General features: G+C 36.4%; 2 protein-coding genes and 1 long non-coding RNA gene across 6 annotated transcripts in view; 2 read left to right on the top strand and 1 right to left on the bottom strand.

Moving 5' to 3' along the window:
- The first annotated feature begins 3,850 nt into the window (after positions 1-3,850).
- Positions 3,851-9,309, top strand: LOC112058382 (uncharacterized). Its single transcript, XM_052888188.1, has 7 exons — positions 3,851-4,023; positions 5,174-5,303; positions 5,720-5,961; positions 6,581-6,726; positions 7,684-7,822; positions 8,290-8,480; positions 9,182-9,309. The coding sequence occupies exons 1-7, from the start codon at positions 3,851-3,853 to the stop codon at positions 9,307-9,309; spliced, it is 1,149 nt and encodes a 382-aa protein (XP_052744148.1).
- A 1,298-nt stretch (positions 9,310-10,607) lies between these two features.
- On the top strand, positions 10,608-11,859 carry LOC128199259 (uncharacterized). The gene is made up of 2 exons (XR_008251909.1): positions 10,608-10,725; positions 10,927-11,859. It is a non-coding gene; the product is annotated as an uncharacterized LOC128199259 (long non-coding RNA).
- A 132-nt stretch (positions 11,860-11,991) lies between these two features.
- LOC112058375 (transcription factor kayak) overlaps positions 11,992-20,851 on the bottom strand; it is a 65,133-nt gene continuing 56,273 nt past the window's right edge. For 3 of the 4 annotated variants that reach the window (XM_024099157.2, XM_024099158.2, XM_024099161.2), the window contains exons 2-6: positions 19,128-19,302; positions 18,247-18,554; positions 17,806-18,047; positions 16,868-16,988; positions 11,992-15,939 (exon numbers count right to left, since the gene is read on the bottom strand). In XM_024099157.2, the coding sequence (XP_023954925.1) occupies positions 15,688-15,939; positions 16,868-16,988; positions 17,806-18,047; positions 18,247-18,554; positions 19,128-19,302 (1,098 nt within the window). In that variant the 3' untranslated portion in view covers positions 11,992-15,687. The remainder of the gene's footprint in view (positions 15,940-16,867; positions 16,989-17,805; positions 18,048-18,246; positions 18,555-19,127; positions 19,303-20,851) is intronic. The other variant, XM_024099159.2, reaches the window with a different exon arrangement.

The following is a 20,851-nucleotide window of genomic DNA, read 5'->3' as shown; positions in this document are numbered from 1 at the left end:
GATCCAAATATTTATGTGTAACATCTAAGAACTGCAGGAGTAAATATTGAATAAGATAAGTATTTAAGCTTGATGTTTTTTAGCAAAACTGATAACTGTAAAATTTTGCAAGAAAAAAATATGAAAAATACTTATCTAAATGAAATTTTAAATTTTCAAAAGTTGAAAAAAAGTTATAAAGTTCATTCAGACTTGGAGCTGGTAGTAGATAATATATGGGTAGCACAAAATATTGAAACCTGCAAATATTATACACTAAAATCGTGATAACATTTCACTTAGCACTAACTAAAAATAAAACAGTAGCATTGTGTACGGAACAGTTGGGTAAAATCGTAAGTAGGTATATTGTAGGTAATATGTATCGCTTGCTTTCAACCGACCAATGTTTTATATACGAGTACCTAATATATAAAATATTTAAGTATTCATGAATGAAAAAATATTCAAAATAAATGAAGATCTACTTGAATTTAGTAGGATATTCTTAAAATTGAATACCTATAAGATATATTAAAAACACCATTTTATAGAAAAAATGTAGATACCCTAATTCATTAAAAATTAACCACTCAAATGTTATGTGTACCTATTTCATCATAAAATTAATTATCTTCGAGAAATTGTATAATTGAATAATAATTGTTGAACTAAATAGTTATTAGATTTTTTAAATTAAGATATCTATTACCGACCATGATTGAGGTCGATGCGTCTATTGTGCTCAAAGATACCATACGAAATGTTCTTGTAATTAACATTTCAGATTTTTTGTCAACTTAACTCAGATTTAACCCATTGTTTGTTATAGTACCTGCTAATATGAAATATTAAAACAATTTTCTCAATAAATCACTTTATACAGTTTCCTAAATATTCTTTTACTTTTCCTCCCTCCAAAATATTCCTAAACCTAAAAATCCGAACGATAAAGAACGAAACAAACTTTCGTTAGTAAAAATATCAAAGTTGATCAGCGCGACGCTAGTCCTAATAAACCTATTATTTATTATAGGTAATAAGTAACCTATGTTACCTGCAAAAATATGCTACTATAGTTTGGTGTCGTTGGGAGTAAGCAAGTTTCAAAGGTACAGACTGTCAATCGTTCAATAAAGGAAAATGTAAAAAAGGAATGATAGGCATAAACACAGTTGAAAATTTTAAGTTTGCCTTACATACCGAATTAAGGATAAAGCCCTAAACTTACTGTATCTTATTTAATGAATATAATTCAAAAGCAAATAAAATAAATAATAAAAACCGCAACTCTAAAAAATAGGGATCTCTCAAGGGCCTATATTAGGGCCATTTCTGTTTCTCATTTATATTAATGATCTTTCTTAACTTGACAAGGATACCTACTCACTCTATAGCTACAATAATTTGAGTTGGGTTGTAGATAATTCAACTTTCTACATAATTAATGTATCGTGACAAATATAAATTAGCAAACATTTATCTGATCAAAGTTTAGATTGACACGACGCAGGTGTGTTCAGGGGCACTTAGCTCTATTATAATTAATAGACACAGTACAATAGTCATATACCCTACCATGTAATATTTAAAAAAAAAAAAAATACCGACCGAATTGAGAACCTCCTCCTTTTTGAAGTCGGTTAATAAAGCAGAAGAGTACCATGTTTGTTTTTGGAAAGTTTGATTGTAAAACTGATTTTTATAATATAGGGCTTCCTTAGGTATTATTTAGAAATATGTATATTGTTGGAAACAATAACCCAATATTTCGAAGCCGAGTCCGTATATTTCATAGTCGAACTGATTAGCTATGGGATCAACGAGGCAATTAAGAATAATCTGAAAGTATATTACCTCTTTCTACCATAGCTGGGCATTAACTCGTTAATCCGTTAATCGTTAATTAACGAAGTTAACATTTTGATTAACGGATTAACTTTTAAGTTAACTTTTAAAAATGTTAACGGACCCGTTAACTTCCGTTAATGTGCAGAAGTCCGTTAATCGTTAATCCAATGTTTACTATTTACCGCGTGACGTGATTAACAGGTTTAGACAAGTAAGAAATTATGAAAGATTTTTTTTCAAAGAAATCAACAAATTACTATATTTATGTTAAAATTATAGAAAAAATCAACTAAAAACAAATTATGGCACTTTTCCCCAGTGCTCACCTTTATTTTTGCAATGGGGATCTCACACAATGATATAAAATGCAATATTAACCAGTCATATTAACGGATTAACGATTAACGTTAACTTGCGTTAATTCTTCCGACATGTAACGCTTTAACGTTTAACGAAGCTAACCTTTTTTGTAGCGGACTAACGATTAACGAAGTTAACTATTTGATTAACGGTGCCCAGCTATGCTTTCTACAGATCTTTGACTTACGTACATATGCCTTTTTATTTACGTGGGGAATTTCTGGATACCTTCTCGCCACAGGGAGGCAAGCAGGTCATGTCGAACTTCAACCGGCCAAAAACCCACGGTGTTTCGACTCATGATTGCGCTACGGGAATGTTTCGTAAGCTACCGCAACCCAGCCTGCGGCATCCATACATCAGCCCCCCTAGCCAAATGGCACGTCGATTCACTTTCTACGATCGCAAACGCTTCGAAAACTAGAAATATGTATGGAATGACATTTGCTATCGATAGGTCACGTGATCAAGATCTGTCATTCCCATCGTGATTTTGGGTGGGATATTAGTTTTGTAGTTTTATTTAGTCCTAGTTAGTTCCTTTTAATCTGAGCCGATGGATGTCAGATTTCCTGTATCCATCAACCCTATGCCACTTCGTACCCGCACTACAGGTACTGAATTACATGAGAACTAATAAAGGTCAAGTAAGTAGTTATTCATATAGAGTAAGGTCCACGATCCAACCAAAGTAATCTACATAAAGTTTATTACTGGAAATAGTTAATTACTTTTAATTCATATCAGTTTATGTTGTTAATTATTCACAATCATTTTAATTACTGATTGACACGAAAATTGTAGCCGTGTCATTTTTCCTTTTTTCATTTCGTTTCCTCTTGCTTCATGCTACGAAAGTAATATCTGTAAAATAAAAGATGGAAGGGGATTCCAAATCGTTGTTTCGGAAATTTTGTCTCGAAAGCAGTGTATTGGGACTTAAATATTTATATTTATATCCGGATCCTTTGTCAAGGTTTGTTAGAGTTAATACACACATCTTTTAAAAGCAAAATAAACTGTTCCTTAGTAAGTAGCCTAATTATTATATTGCTCCATAACCTCCTCTAACTTCCAGTGAATGTCCCATAAAAATTCGTTCAGCCGTTACAGAGGTTAGCCCAGACAATCAGAAAGACAGACAGACAGTTTTAAAAAAGCTTAATTATGTTTTATTAACATGTAAATAGTTATAAGCACATGTTATTGTGAAATCACATGTAGACATTTGAATTTTATTTATATTCTATGTAGTATTGATTGATACATATGAACACCCATGCACATCATGACACTAATATTATAATGGCGAAAGTTTGAGTGTACCTAAGTATGAAAGTGTGTAAGTACGTTTGTTCCTCTTTTACGCTGCGGCTACTTAAGAGATTTGGTTGAAATTTGGAATGGTAATAGATTTTACTCTGGATTAACACATAGGCTACTTTTCATTCCGGAAAAATCCATGGTTCCCGCGGGATTTGTGAAAAACTGAATTCCACGCGGACGTAGTCGCGGACGTCCGCTAGTAGAAAATAAAATAAAGAAAGAAAGAAAGAAAGAAAGAAAGAAAATATAATGATTCAGAAATTATTCAGAAAATATAATGATTCATACATTTCTCAGATGCTTCTGGAGTATTTGTATAGCATTATCTCTGTCCATGGCGTTTGTGCTCTCGCTCCTGCTGTACACACGGTTTGCGGACATCCCTACGCGCGTCGCCATCGAGAACCAGTACGCTAGCATCCACAACATGTCGTTTCCCGCCATCACCATATGCTCACCGAACCAGATCACGATCAGCTCTGCTAAGCATTTCCAGAAAACACTTGTGTAAGAAAATAAAGCCAAACTGGATGAGCAATGTTTGTCAGCAAACAAATTGAAAAAAAGATATATTTATTTCACACCAAAAATAATTATTTTAATTTTCTACTTTCTAGATTAATGAAAATAAATTTGTGATAATAAGCTTAGAACAATTATATGTATATAGATAATATCTTTTGAATAACATTTAGGTATGAAATGACATGCGTTTAGAACGACCTTAATTAATTTGTTTGATGATAAACACACATCAAGTTTGGCTTTATAAGAATTTTTTGAGTTAGCCACTTTAACTAGTAAGTAGGTAATAATCAAAGAAAGAAAAGGGTTTAATATACATTAGTATTATTTGTAAATCCAAGATGGGAATTCCCATTGCAGATTACAATATGGGTATCAAATGAGTTTTGGCGAATCCCTCAATATGAGTATCAAATGAAAGAGTCGGAGTATGAAAACAATTAAAGAAATTGGGTATGAAAAAATTAAAATCCAATATGGCTAACAACAAAATGGCGAATTACCCAGATTATCTATTAAGAAATTAGATTGCAACAAGTTATAAGGAAAGAAACCTTGTAATAATGAGGCACTAAATGAACTAAATAGGTTAGGTAAAAAATATTATAATGAGATTAAAACCAAGAACTTGAAAAAAATTCGAACTCAGCAAAAAGAGTCTTTGAATATGGTTTGACATTGAAAGTTATGTATAATCGCGCTCTCAGAATAAGCTAGTTTGAATTTCAAAATTTCGACTTTTCAAGTACTTCGACTTTTTACCGAAAAAATTTCGAACTCACCTAGAGCAAAAAGAGTTTTTGAATATGGTTTTGCATTGAAAGTTATGTATAACCGCGCTCTCAGAAAAAAGTCTTTTTAAGTCTTAAAATGACTAAAACTATATAACTTAAATTTTAAGTTGTATGGTTTATGGCGAAGATAATGTACTTACATAAAGACAAAAAATAATTTGGTAGGTCCAAGTTATCCCATACTGCTAAGGGGTTTGCTCACCTTGTGCAGTATGATTTTTTTTTGCTTTGGCTTTTAGTTTATCTTTGTTATAAAACCATTTTACTTAGAAATACTATTTTACTTATTCTATTAATTAAATTATTATATTTCATGTTTTTATTATCTTTCATTTCAGAGAGGGAAATATTACCGTAGATCTCAAATCTGTTCTGCCGAGACTATTGGGATTCTACGAACTCTTCGGGGATAAAAGACCGGAGGAATTGGCCAACTTGCAAAGTTTAATAACGCTAAATAGATATAGTGTAAGTAAAATTAAGAGTCTATGAGGCCAGACCTTCAAGTTACGATTATAATAATAACCATGCTCCTAGTACTAGTAATAGTACCTACTAGTAATAGTAGTAGCAAGTAAAGGACAGTAGGCGAGTATGGAATTTGGATCGTTGTGGCTATAGGACGTAGCATGTTTCAATAGTCCCGACTCCAAACCCACAAAAGTTTAAGAATAAAGCATTTTTTTTTCTCGAAAGATAATACCTACCTTATAATTACCTATAATAGATGCCTACTTTAATGAGAATTCATGACGGGCGGGCGTTCATGATGGACATCTGGGTATGAACTTCCCAGACACCTATAAAGTAGAATTTTTTTAACGTGTAGGTATACGTGTGTTATTTATAACGTGTGTGTTAAAAAATACTACTTCTAAATTCAGGATCTGGTGTTTCATAAAATGATGGCCAGGCCATTCGGCATTTCGGCGTTTAGTCCATATCAAATTGTACAGGCTTTAGAGGTGATGGGCATGGTACCGCAGAGCTGCGAGGATTTCCTGAAGCTGTGCTACCTCAAACAGAAGCCTTACCCCAGCTGCAGGGGACTGTTCCAGCCGATACTGACCAAACACGGCATGTGCTGTATATTTAATAGCATCTACAAATATAATTATAAAACAAGGTAAGTGTATATAACTTTAAATAATTAAAAAAATAATAATCACGCTTTTAGCACGCATTAAAAATTACAAAGAAAAGAAAACAGCCGCCATCTTGGAGAGGCCACCCTATTGGATTTGTAATGACGTTTCTTAGCTAGTCATGTATTGTCATCAGAACTAAGAGCGTGTGGTAAATTTCATCCTAATCAAAGACCGTGAAGTGGCTCAAATTAAGATATCAAGATTTGTCCTTCTTACATAGTTACAAGTGATTGGGGAGGCCGCCATATTGGATATATAATGACGTTTCTTAGCTAGTCATGTATTGTCATCAGAACTCAGAGCGTGTTCCAAGATTTTCTTACATACATAGTTACAATTGAAGCTAGTATAAAGCGTGTAGAAATGAGCAATGTTGCGGTACCCTAAGAGGCTTTCTTGTGCATCTATACTGTTCTTAACAATCACATACCCTCGTTAGCTTCTCAAATATGACGGCCTACCATCCTTGAAAAGTCCAAATAATAAGGAAGCAAGATGCAGCTTTCTCCTGGAACTCATCTTTAGTAAACCATGCTGATTTAAAAATGAAGAAACATGTTTATATGTAGCTTGCTCGTTAATATGTACTGATGACAGTTTCAGAAACGAAAGAGTTCAAAACTTTGAACCGTACAAAGCATCGGTGGGCGGCATGGGCGACGACTTGACGGTGGTGACGGACTATGAGCCTAATAACGCGCTCAGCGGGACTCTAGTCCTTGCGGGAGCAGTGCGGGTACGAAATACGAATTGAATTAAATAACAATAATTTGACGGCCTCCGTGGCGCAGTGGTATGCGCGGTGGATTTACAAGACGGAGGTCCTGGGTTCGATCCCCGGTTGGGCACGTTGAGATTTTCTTAATTTGTCCAGGTCTGGCTGGTGGGAGGCTTCGGCCGTGGCTAGTTACCACCCTACCGGCAAAGACGTACCGCCAAGCGATTTATCGTTCCGGTACGATGCCGTGTAGAAACCGAAAGGAGTGTGGATTTTCATCCTCCTCCTAACAAGTTAGCCCGCTTCCATCTTAGACTGCATCATCACTTCACACCATCAGGTGAGATTGTAGTCAAGGGCTAACTTGTAAAGAATAAAAAAAACACTTTTTTTTTAATTGACTAATAATACAATGAGGAACTTAAGCTAAGTTCCACGGGGGCATGATTTGTATTTAATTACTAGTGAACGCGCGCGACTTCGCGTGAAAGTCGATGTAAACTTTTAACTACCCGTATCCTACCCCTACCCTAAACCTAACGTACCCTACCATACCCTATCCTATTGTACTACCTAACCTACCCTAGCCCTACCGCTACCCCTACCGGTTTCACAAATATTATCTAGATAGGTACAGTACTCATTGTTGTACTGTATCTAGATAATATTTGAGAAAACGGAGTTAGTATCATGCTATATGAATTTCCTTTTCTTTGAGACAGCTAACCTTCATGTAAATTCCATCCTTCGCTACTGGTAGGCATTGATTTTTTGCATCTATGAAGTGCACGCCACTGATATGAATCCTATGATACTACCCTAATAAAACGCATTTTGACCGACGCTTTTATTTACCCTCCATTCCATAAATCTATATTCTACACGTTGTAGGAAAAGGTAGGAACTTCGTGCTTGGTGGATTGTCTGCGGAAGACAGTTGATTATAATATATAGCCAAAAGTACACTTATTATTATTGTTTTAGATAATGTTTACGGAACCAAACGAGTTTCCAGCAGATGACGAGTCTAATCTGGTCCACCCGTACTCAGAATCATTTCATTCTATTCAAGCCACTTATACCTATTGCTCAGATGAAGTCACTACTTTGCCATATTGGAGGTAGGTATAATCTTATTGAGATTTCAATAGCTTGGCTTCGCTTTACCAAGAAGGAAAAAAAAGACAAAAACAAAATTTCCTTACAACAAGTTTTCTGCACAGAGGACTGTTGATACTGCAGTACTATAGTGGACGCCCGCGAATTAGTCCTTGGACGTCTTTAATCCGGCCCTGTCGCAAAATCCGTTCTTAATGGACGTCTACTAACTATGAACCCCCGCCAGATCAAGGCACTTATAGCTTGGCAACTTCGTTCGTAACACTCCCAACGATCCGCGCGGGCCGGGGGGCGTGTAGCGATGAATGAAAAACTCACGACTGATGCACCTCACTTTCCCGAACGCACGATTTCACACCCGCGCAGTCATTCCCCCGACGCCCACATATCATAATCGAGTGTCATCAACAAACTTGGCAGATTCTAGTTAAGATTTTATATATTTAGATGGATGATGATACTCTTTCAGCCGGCAGTGTTACTTCCATGACGAGTACAATTTGCCGTATTTCAAGGAGTTCCACAACTCGGAATGCGACCTGCTGTGCTTCGTGCACGCCGTGGAGAGCTTCTGCCACTGCACCATGATCTATACCCCCCATCTCAGAGCGCATCGTGCCTGCAACATCACCAGCATAGACTGCATTGTGCAAACTACACGTAAGATTCTCCAAATTAGCAACTAATTTTCGGCTTAGTGTTGACCACGAGTCTCCTCTCAGAATTTATTAGTCCACCACGCTGATGCGGTTTCGAAAATTATCAGGTATGCAGGTTTATTCACAATGCTATTCCTTCGCCGTTTGAGACAAGTGATATTTAACTTCTTAAAATGCATATAACCGGACCGGACCGGACCTGACCGGATTCGAGCCCTTACGCCCTCTGGAATCGAAGGCAGAGGTCATATCCACTGGGCTATCCACTGGGCCATCACAGAATTTCTTCGAAAAAATCTAAATCCAATATTTCTAAGTACAACAAAATTCAAACCGAGGATTTGGTAAATAGCTACTGACCGCACAAGCAACAAGGCAGTTGACCAGTTGACATAAAACTTTGTATACCTTTCAATTTCAATGCTTTCAATATATCGTTCGATTGTACAGTAACCTACCTACCTTATACTTGATTGTAAACATATATATTACTAGCTGACGCCGCGTGGTTTCACCCGCGTGGTTCCCGTACCCGTAGGAATACGGGGATAAAATTAAGCCTTCCTCGATAAATGGGCTATCTAACACTGAAAGAATATTTCAAATCGGACCAGTAGTTTTTGAGATTAGCGCGTTCAACCAAATAAATTAACTCTTCAGCTATACATATAGTATTATTATAAAATTTTATATGATGTGTAGTGGAAATGAACAAGTGGCACCGCGCCGACTCGTGCGAGTGCCTGCGCGACTGCGTGTCGGTCCGCTACCACGTCGAGGTCTCCATCGGGAACCTGCAGGCGCTCCCGTACTTGGTGCACAATCTTTAGTAAGGAAACCTTGCCTTACTCTTAGGGCTTGTCCCCATCACCACGTCAACGTGGAACGGTGCGGTGTTGGCGCCGAACGTTGACGTGACTTGATAATGTACGAGTAGAGAACGATATTTTATACTAGTCTATAGATATTTTACGTGTCTACAAAATCACCGCAAGTGATTCGAATTTAGCTACTTCACTGGGCGCACACATGCATAACTTTGTTTATTTACATTATATATTTTTATACGATACGTTACCGTATCGTAAATTAGCACGTCACGATGATGCTACGTTACAGTACAATGTCATGCCTTTTAAAATTCACTAACGAAACTGAGACTATTTCTCAGTAAAATATATACAGTCTCGTTCTAGATATAGGTACAACTTGTCTTGGTACTTAACTTGGAACTTATTCTGCTCCTGCGAATGTTAAGAAAACGCTTGAAAAAGCAAAGACACGTAAAGAAAATATCTACTGATTGTACCTTTATGTACTGTTGTCTCACGGCGTAGGCGACGGTGCAGTGCAGAACCGTGCAATCAGGGGCTATTCGCTGTTCTAGGTAGATAGGTAGGTACCTAGTCCGTACGTACCTACAATAATAATAATTAGGTACCTCGTCGATGCAACGCGCCGTGACACCAACCTGTTAATCTTGGCGACGACGTAACGTGGTGATGGGGTTAGGCCTATGTTTTGTAGGTATACTTAATCATTGTTTGCTTAGTTCCAATAAGAAATTGAGTGTTCTGTTGCGGTCATAGAGTAGAATGTACCTATTAGGTACAGGAGATATGCGGTATTCAGTTTCCACAAATCAACTAAATTGAAGATTGCATGTGCTAAGAATATCGAATCCTATGAGTTATATCCCTAACCATTAGGGAGTTTAATTAAAGTTTAAAATATGCATAAGCTGTGTGTAATAAAATTAATGAAAATGAACTACCGTCTAATCCAGAACTTGAACCTAGAACCTCATGATTCTAACAACTTAACTGCTGAATCAATTAAACAGCGATACTACTGTAAGGGCCGGATTACAGAGGTAAGACTAAGGGCGGACGAAGTCGCGGGCGTCCGCTAGTAAATAATAAAGTTTATTTTACAGCAAGAATAGAATAATAAAAGGAAATATTTCGTTTGTTTTTTATGTGAATCGAAACGAAGTGTTGCTTAAAAGAACCTTTTTGTAATATGTCAAGGTTATGCATGTATGTTGATTACAATGTGTAAAATACCTTGAAAATTTGGGTAGGTATAGTTTTATTATATACCTACCTTCCATACTTATCATTTAATTGTTTTCAGTTCAGGTATTGAATTTAACAAGAGCACGTCCATTTTACATTTTTACTACCGAAATGGGGTGTATTCCAGGCAGAAGCAGGAAACCGTCATGTCTCTTATAAGTTTATCGTGTAAGTAGGTATATCTATTTAGGTACAAACTTAAAAGCTCTAAAGATCACGTTAATAATTCTTATTACACAATTAAATACGGCGACCTCCAGGCGCCATTTTTAATTTTTAAAAATCTGATATAACCATAAAGATTCCTATGGATCGCCCCGTCAAACCCCCTGTAATGAGTATGATCTTACGTACCAAACATGTTTTCAGCAAACCTTGGCGGCGTGTTTGGCCTATGCATGGGATGCAGCGTGATCACTGTCGTAGAAGTGATCTTCTACATCCACAGCGCTATCAAGAACAAGGTCCGAGCACACCTGCAGAGTCTTAGGAGGTACAAGAATAAGGTTAATATTATGAAATAATACATGAAGAAAAATTTTAAAACTATATTTTTGATCTTCTAGACATAAATACTCTTTTGATTTAGATAAGTCTCAGACTGCGACATCATTACCGTAAAATTTCAAAATGGCGGCCGTTCAGTAGTCACTAATCTTACGACAATTGGTAACATATCATCTGCGTCTGGGTCCCTGTAGCATTCTCCCTGAAAGCTTTTATCTTCAGAATAACCTATGCAGGATATTTGCTAACCTAACCTAACCTATGAAGGATATTTTAGTGCACAAGTGTGAGCGCAAACAATGCAATATCTATATTACTCATCACCTCATAGGCTGATACAATGGCTCACCCACTCGACTGGGGAATGGAGATTAGGCGCAAAACCGACAGTTTTACGTATTCTTTGAAATACGGGTGCGTACCAAAAGCGCTGATTTCTTAACTCCAGGCTATTTGAAAAACCCAATAACTCACAGGGATTTGAACCCGCATTATCCATAGTCAAAACCAAAAACAGCTAGCTACGGGATGAATGAGGCTCAAGTATTACAGATGCTGATACACCAGTGGATTCTTAGAATTATCCCTGTAGGGTTCGAATATTTCATCGAAATAAAGTCTTACTCACCTTTGTCAAATTTTTGCCTTATGCTTAATTGCTTAGTTTCTTTCTGGATGATTCAACACTGCTTCTAGACTTAAGTAATAGTAATAACAAAGAGCTTCTGTTCCTCGACTATTTGACTTACGAGTTTTAATTATATTAGAAAATAAATATTGCACTTTAAAAAACTAGATCCCTTGTTTTATTCTGAATCTTCATTTTAACGGTGTAGCAGAGATCTGTTAGAAACTTTTAGATATAAGTTCATATTTAAAAAGTCTTAAAGAAATACTAGGGCAGGGTGATAAATTAAAAACGCTAAATCGGGTGTACGTAAACAAATCTATATATATTCTGATTTATACATAATATAATTTACTACATCTGGCGGTAATAGAACAATAAATTTTATCAAATATAATATTGCTTTGATAATAATTTTCCTCACATGAAAAAATACAAAAGTATTCTACGATTGCATTTAAGAAAAAATCTTCTAGAAAAAATTACATCTCTCTTAATAATTATTATTATCTAAAATGTTCATATTATGCTTACGACGTTGAATCGGCGATTATTTAATTATTTGTATATAAATAAAGTTTGCTCATAAATTAATATGATTGACCATGGTACTAAAAAATGGTAAAATTAAAAATAAAATTAATCAAACCAAAAAAAGATCGAATTAAAAATTCTATTGGAAAAAAGTTAGAAAGATAGATAGTAAAATGCGATTTTGAAGAATTAACGAGTTGGATGTTTTCAAAGCAAGAAAGACGGTGTTAGTTGTTTTTAATGATTTTTCCTCTTTTTGGTTTGATCTGAATCAATGATAAAATAATTATTTAAAATAAATACTCCGCATTCCTCTGCATCTAACCAATAATACTTTTTCGGAAACGGCGGTTTTAACCTAAAAACATAAAATTAACGACATAAAATCAATATTTGGCTTAGATTTTAATTAAAACTACAATAAAGCACATAAAGTAATAATTTGGTCTAAGTTATGCGTATTACAGTTAAAGGGTTAAGTGCACCTAGCCTAATTATTGCCTTAATCTAATACGGTCATATAAATAGAAACATTACACCTTCGCACAAACTATTACAATTTACTGCTATTTTGATAAAAGTATTCAGTTCAAAAAGTATTTAATAAAAATCAGTGTTAATGCGAAAATGTAAGTATTTGTATTGATAAGGCCGATTATGTTTATTCCAGCGTACACAATTGGTACAAAACCACAATCATTAACCCATGCCTCTAAATAAAACGCTGTCTCGTATATTTATATACGGGGATTTCCTAAACAAGATAATTTTCTAATTCTAATTCAAATGGATGCAAAAAATAAAACCCGCTTACGTAATAATCAACACAATTCTTCATGGTAGGTACTGTTTCTTTTTTATTGACAAGTCATATTTTTAATATCATATTAATTCTATAAAAGACAAGAACCTAAGAGCAGTGAAAAAAGTTGTACATTTAAAAAAAAAAAGTATTTGTTATGTAAGCGAATTTTTATCTTTTATTGTAAAATTAAATGTAAAGTTGATGCACCAATGCGAAAATAAGTTATTACAAATTATTTTTAAATAATTTAGTTATTTTTATTACTAATTAATATATTTAAACACAATTTGGGACGAGGCAATGAGTATGCACAATATAAAATGACCGCCTCCCTGCGGAGCGCGCGTCACTGGACGTATCACAAGTATTACTTACACAATAACTTTACACTACCAGCTGACCTATTTCCTATTTTGGTCATAATTATCATCCTATCTAAATAAAAAACAAATCAATAGACAAAATGCCATCCACATACTATAATACAAATTACAATTGTGATCCGGTGCTTATCATATAGTATTTAGTCGACACTTTGTTGTCCACTTTATTAGGTTGATAATAAAGACCAAAATAATGAATAGTCCAGCAGTACCTAATCCAATGGAACGGTATTACATTACATCGACATTGAGCTAACTTAAATTCAATATATTAATTACACTAAATCCGAGTAACTTTGTTATTCAATGCAACTTTACTACCAGTAAAATTTTTTTTTTCTTTTAAAATAAAACTGTATCTTGATTTGATTCTTTTATTTTTCAAAATAAAACTTTGTATCTTGATTTGATTCTTTTATTTTTCAAAATAAAACTTTGTATCTTGATTTGATTATTTTTTTCAAAATAAAACTGTATCGTGTTTTGATTCTTTAATACATAGTTGTTTAGATTTCTACCCACAACTTTTTTGGACAGGATAATGTATTATTATCCTTCTTTTTTTAAAACCAAACAAGGTTTTTTTTTAAATTTCATCTGTTTATATTCTAAATTATAAAAATAAAAACGTTTTTATGTTAATCTATAAAGCAATAAATAATTTGAAATAATTAAAAGAAAAAAAATATGATTGTGATTATTTAATATTTTAGATTACATTTGATAATATCCATTAAAAATAACTGTTATATTAGTACAAAACATATAAACCCAGAAAAGAGAAAAGAGCGTCAAAAATGTTCGAAAAATAGTTTAAAAGATTCGTTAAATTAAACAAATTATTTATGAATTTGTGTTTTGAAGTGAAATTGAATAAAAAAGTTACCCAGATTAACAGTATACCATTAAGTAATATTGCTGTTAGTCTATGGTTAACTAAATAATCCGTACACATTAATTATTGTATTTATTGAGAGTAGACGTAGCGAATGGCACACGGTTTATTATAATATGACAATGTGACGAAGACGTCGAGGGTAGTATGACAAAACATTGTGCCGTCACGTACAGGTGACGTCACTTAAGTTGACACTTTCCAGCTTATGGACTTTTAACTGTTATATAGAAAAAAATTCAAAATTGAGGGTATGCTAACATTTTTAAACCCCATACAAAATGATTATTAGTTTATAACCAATTAAAAATTTCAATTCTGGCATATATATATAACAACGAGGATAATAAAAATCAATAGGAATACAAGCTTAAAGCAATATCTATGTGACATCATTCGTGATGTCAAATGGAAATCTAAAAAGTGACGTCCGAAATAATAATTACACCCCAGTCTCAACTTATGTGATGCCAACAGTAATAATGTTTGTAAGAGATATATTTTACATAGATTTAATACAAAATACAACTAGTCTAGCCTCGCTAGAATATTTAAGCACAACTCGAAATAATTATCCCTGAAATGCTATCAAATAAAACTCTGTTTTATTTTCATGTAATTTTTTTTTCATAAATCACAATTTCGTATGTGAAATACAGACTATTTAAATATAAAAAAATATTCTCCTTTAGAATACTAGAAGAGCTTAGATATCAATTGACTTTTGTAGGCCGATACGCTATGATATAAGACTACTGTATTCAAATATAAATACAAAGCACGTAATGAGCAAGTGAGTTACGTTACCCCCGTAATAGCCGGCGGGGGAGACAGAGATAGCACGATAGAGAAACTAGAGAGTAAAAAGGATGAAGTATAAATAGCGTAGTCTTACACGTTACGTGCGTTACGTTACTATATTCGGCGCGCCACGTCTAACGCGGCGTCCGACGGCCAAGGCACGAGCAAAACTCTAAGGGGATGTGTGTTGCCATCTTAAAATTAAAAGAGTTCGGTATATTTTTATATCATGAACTAAATACTGTCTACACGTATCTGGCAACACCAAGCCCTTAAATTCCAGATGTATAATAAATTAGGCAAAAGTATCACTATTCCCCGTCCTAAAATAAGCAAAATATTTAGTTTTATTTTTTTTAGTTTATCTAAAATGTATAACATACATGAAGATAATTGTAAGATATAGTGCGATGGGAATATTGTGATACTTTCGCCAATGAAGCGTCTATGGTATGTGTAGTGCAACCAACTCGTCGCGATACTTTCTGTATATATTGCCGTGCTGCTACATCGAGTCCTCAAGGTCCGTTAAGAGGTCCAGAGGCTCGAACAGAGGGCAGACGGCGGAGAGATGGTCTCAGAGGCTCACGAGGCTGTTGTGCGCATCCGGGGAGGACAAGTCGGGGGTGATGCGTTGCTGCTGCGCGCACGGGTGCGGGTGCGGGTGCGGGTGAGAGTGCGGGTGAGGGTGTGGGTGCGGATACACGGGTGTCAGTCCGGTGCCGCCCTCCATTATGCTGTCGAAGTTGAACGGTATACCGTTGCTGGGTGTACTGATCTCGATGCCGGCGATTTTGTTACTGTTGCCCAGTGCCTTGTTGTTATGGATCTGTGAAACAAATAATTGCATTAAGTCAAAATTCATATTTTTTTTTTTATTTCACGACTTCGTAAATGCCTGATAGAAAATGCTGGTTTTCTGACTTCATCTAAGCTGAATTGCGCAGCGACCGCAAACCTGACATTTTAATTTTAGGGCCTAGGGATAGGCCTTGAGAATTTGTATATTTTATAAGGATTGATTAATGTCTTAACCATCTCGTTTGTCAAGTAATTAGTCTATTGACCTTGGTATTCATGATGATATGATTCGAATTGAGAGATTTTGGGTCGGAGTATAAAATATGGAAAGGGTCCATACTTAATTCAACATCATCATCATTAACAACACATATTCTATTCTATTCAGCACAAGTCTCCTCTCAGAATGAGAGGGGTTAGGCCTTAGTCCACCACGCTGGCCTAATGCGGATTGGCAGACTTCACACACATAGAGAATTAAGGAAATTGACAGGTATGCAGGTTTCCTGACGATGTTTTTCCTTCACCATTTGAGTATATCGTCGGCCTAGATGTGATACCTCGTAACTAACAACTTTTGGTAAAAAATTGATTTTGATGCAGAAAGCTTCAAACAGCTTTTCCGGTGGTAGCCCGTAAATATCTTGTACATTAAAAACACGTTTTTGGTCAAATAAAACGACTTTTAGTGATGCCTAAAAGATGTTTCTTGTCTCTCTTGTAAAGTTCGTCAGTTTGCACTTACGAGCTATCACATCTAGACCGACGATGTTCAATTTCTAAAATGCACATAACTGAAAAGTTGGAAGTGCATGCCCCGGACCGGATTCGAAACTATATTCTCAAATTGATGGCAGATATATTATTACATCCACTGGGCTATCACTAGCTCAGTCTATAAATAGACCTGTGTCAATTCAGACGGTTGGCGAGCATGCAGTGACAACCACGGTTACCTGCGCAGGAGTCAAAGGGACAGGCACCTGCAGGAAGTTGGGTCGGTTGGGGCGCACGGGCGGCGTGTCCAGCGCCGACGCGCTCGTCACCACCGCGGGGTTGGCCGCCGACAGCATTATTCTGGAACAATACATTCGTTTTTGTTATATATTAATCTTATAGTCCACTAGCGGACGCCCGCGACTTCGTCCTTCAATCTCTCGGGAAAAAAACGTATCTCTTTTTTAAGACACTGGTTTGGAGTAGAGCAGATTGGGCACAATAATCTTTGTCCTGTGTTAAAATGTATCAAAAAGATGCCTAACAATTGTTTTATTCTTAAAACATGAGAATTCTAGGTCCTATGTACGCGCTGTTAAGATGGGAGCTACTATGTAAGTTAAGTACATGAACAAGACCTAAGGAATCTCACTATAGAGGACATTGCATAGTTCATGAAAGTTACAGATTACTTTCAAGGCAGAGCACTTTTGAAACGCCAGTAAACCTAATACCATAAGAACTAGCTTGAATAATCCTTAATTTTAAATTAATTTAAGTCAAGCTTAGTTTACAAGCATTGTTGAAACACGAAAGTCTGCTTGGATTGACTCTACATACAGTTTAAAACCTAGCTACCCTTACAAAGGACTTATCAGTGATCATCCTTCGCAAACTAGGCCAGACAAGTGATCAGTCCTTTGTAATCTCCTCTGAACGGGCCAGTCAGAAGTGATAAGTGTTGAATAGCTTATTCACAAGTTTTGTCTTTATCATTTGACAAAAGTTACGGTTAGACTATCCAACATTTATCAGAAGGTTGTGAAACCTTTCATCATCATAATCATATCAGCCGATGGCCTTCTACTGCAGGACATGGGCCTTTTGTAGGGACCAGGACACCTTCAGAAACCCTTAGTTTCCTCTTAAATAACATAGGATTTTATAATTTTTTTACCTTTTGTCCGGCGTCGGCGAGGCATAGATATCATTATCTAACCCGAGGTCCACGGTTTGGTCGATCACCTCAACCTTGACCCTGACCCCGTCCTCCGCTATGTCGGGGTAGCCGTAGGTCTCCTGGAAGGGCTTGACGTCAGGCGGGCTCGTCGAGCGCTTGTTGAGTCGACACATGGGCATATGGTTAGACAGTATCGCTTGCAACTGTTCTTTATCGGCATTGAGTTTGCGTATTTCATCCTGGAATTCAGAAAAAAACCGTTTCGATATTTATGATTCATAATAATATATTAAACTAGCGGAGACTAGACCTCCTTAATTTTGTTAGTTGGCACTAAATATACATATAAATATTTTGGTTTTGGATTAGCAAGAATAGGATTGATTATGGAAGCTGCAAAGTTAAGCGAAACCTAGTGTAAATTTGTGGGAAAATCACCTGTAGCATCTGTTTCTTCTCTTCGAGTTGGTCAGTTTCTTCTTGCAATTCGTTGGTGTGGTCGAGCCTTCGTTTGCGACAGCGCGCGGCGGCCATTTTGTTTCGTTCGCGGCGGACCTTCCTCCTCTCCTCCTCCTCGGGCGTGATATCCTGGGGGGTCTTGGCTGGTCTTCTGCCACCCATGTTGCGTCGCTTGGGGGCCGGCAGGCCGGGACTGCTGCTGCTGTCCCCGCTGGCGGAGAGGGGGCCCGGCGACACATGCAGCGTCGCCGGGCCCGAGTCACAGTAGCTCACTGGATTCAGGATGCCTGCAATTGTATTAGTGAATACATTAGTACTATCATTTTGTCCAGTATTTTCTTCTTCTTTGTCGCTACACTCAAGTCGTAGTCGTAGTAGTAGTTATTTATGTGTGGTGTTAAGCCTCACTATCTGTTACCTTACCTTCCCTAGTGCAGCTCTCCTAGCACATTCGAGGAGCGAACCATAGAGAGCGGTTTTCTCTTGGTCAGTTCAGCGCATTGGTGCCAGTATTTTGGGCATGTTTGATGTTGCTGATAAAACCGTCATCTGATTTTCTGTGTTAGATACATCGGATGAAGATTTAGTCCGATGTAATTATTGGATCAGCCGATGGGTTTTCATCCTCCTCCTAAAAAGTTAGCCCGCTTCCACCTTAGATTGCATTATCACTTACAATCAGGTGATAGTGTAGTCAAGGGCTAACTAGTAAAGAATTAGAAAAATAACCACATTTACCTGCAGCATAAAGCATTATTGTTTTTAGCTCTAATTCTCTTCTCGTGTGAAGAGAGCTGCCTGGCTCTGTGATTCATAGAACATAGGCCTGACAAAGATAAAATAATGACATAAAGACTCACCGTAAGAATTGGCCTGCGCCACGGAGGGCGGCACGAAGCCCGCGTGGCTGGTGCGCTCACTGTGGCAGTTGTTCAGCTCGATGTAGGTCTGCTCGAAGCTGCGCAACTGCGTGGGCGTTATGGTCGCCGTAGTGCGGGTTGGGACCCCCGACTGGAGGCCCTCTAGGTTGGCCAACTGGAAACAAAGAGAAACAAACTGTTAGCGATCATCTAAAACTTGCACATTTCCTATTAGACGAAGAGACCCCTTAGAGTGGAGCAAAAATTTGCGGAATCCGTAATATCAAACGTTTATATTTGTACTTTTTATTTAACTGCCTCTTTATTTGAGTGGTTATGTACCTCTTTAGCTATGGATCATGAGGTCTTGGTTTATCCTGGGTCAGGTTATAAAATTTTAGGATTTCGTTCTTTAATAAAATCTCAAGTGTTGCCCAGATTTAGTAAATTAATGGTGCACACCTGTGCCTCGGGAGAACACCTAAAGCTGTCAGTCTCTATCATTATCATAAACATCTGATAATGATCCTAACAGAGTAAACACTATAACCTGAAGTACATAAACCCGCATACATAGTGAGTCTAAAAGCTCTTTTTCTCCTCAGTGTGCCATTTAAATATACTCATGATCATGATTATAGCTTGATAAATTCGTTGATGACACTCCCATGATATGCGGGCGACAGGGGGGAAGGACTGCTCGGGTATGAAGTCATGCGCGCTGGCCATCGCGCATACTATACTATATGCATAGTATAGCAATACTATATAAAAGCTACAATAATCTCAGTCTCAAAATTCAAGTGACCGCCAATTCGAGAAGTCAAAGCCTCGATGTCGGCTGAACTATTGTTACACAAGGCGTTTTACTTACTAAATACATTGTAATACAAAATAATTGAGATCAAACAATGCCCCAACATATAATAATGTTATGCAATGTTTATTTACAATACAGTAAAAATGATGTTGCTTCCACATTCCGATCGGTTTTTATCAGCAAAACAAATGCGCTGCGAAACAATAACAAGATAATAACAATATGCAACACAAATGAACATCAATATTAATTAATTGGAAATATGTATCATGATTTTTCTGCAATGTACGAGGAATGACAACAAGAAATATTTGGGTATAATCAATTTTACTACACCATTGATGAATTCCTTAAAGATAAAGGTCATTAGAGCAGCTTCCACCTTCACACAGGAAATAAAACTATAAGAAATTGTAATGTTGTCATCAATTATAAATTTTGTTACTGTATGATTTTTTTAAAAAAGAGCAACTGTTGAATTTCTTGCCGCTTTCTGCTCAGCAGAACCTGCCTTCCGAACCGGTGGTAGAATCTTTACAAATAGCCAACTGACGTGTCAAAAGTGCTTGTAAACTGAGCCTAATTAAAATTTATGATTTTTTATTTTGAATAGTTTTGGTCTCTTTATTAACAATGTTTATAAAATGCAATATGTATACGAAAACACTGTTCAAAATTAGTTATGATAAAAATTAGTTATGATAGTGTCCAAGCAACCGGTGTTCAGGGCTCTAGACTGAGAAACCTCCTCACAATACGCGCCTCCTCAAGAATCACTGCCTTCTGTATCCAACCCTTGATCCAACTGTCAAGCGAAAGTTCTTTTAAGGTGTTCGTTTTAGTGATTATTACTAATAGCAGATGTCCGTATGTATTGTACTTATTTTTATTCTAGCGTTAGCTT

This window comes from Bicyclus anynana, chromosome 21 (genome assembly GCF_947172395.1).
Source record: "Bicyclus anynana chromosome 21, ilBicAnyn1.1, whole genome shotgun sequence".
NCBI classification, from domain to species: domain Eukaryota; kingdom Metazoa; phylum Arthropoda; class Insecta; order Lepidoptera; family Nymphalidae; genus Bicyclus; species Bicyclus anynana.
The sequence above is the reverse complement of the archived record's forward strand: the minus strand, read 5'-3'. Positions and strand labels throughout refer to the sequence as shown.

Bases quoted from the DNA above. Each gene is read 5' to 3' on its own strand.
- LOC112058382 (XM_052888188.1), top strand. From the start codon at position 3,851: ATGGCGTTTGTGCTCTCGCTCCTGCTGTACACACGGTTTGCGGACATC. The intron at 7,823-8,289 runs GTAGGTATAATC...ATACTCTTTCAG, and splicing joins ACTACTTTGCCATATTGGAG to CCGGCAGTGTTACTTCCATG. The intron at 8,481-9,181 runs GTAAGATTCTCC...TATGATGTGTAG, and splicing joins CTGCATTGTGCAAACTACAC to TGGAAATGAACAAGTGGCAC.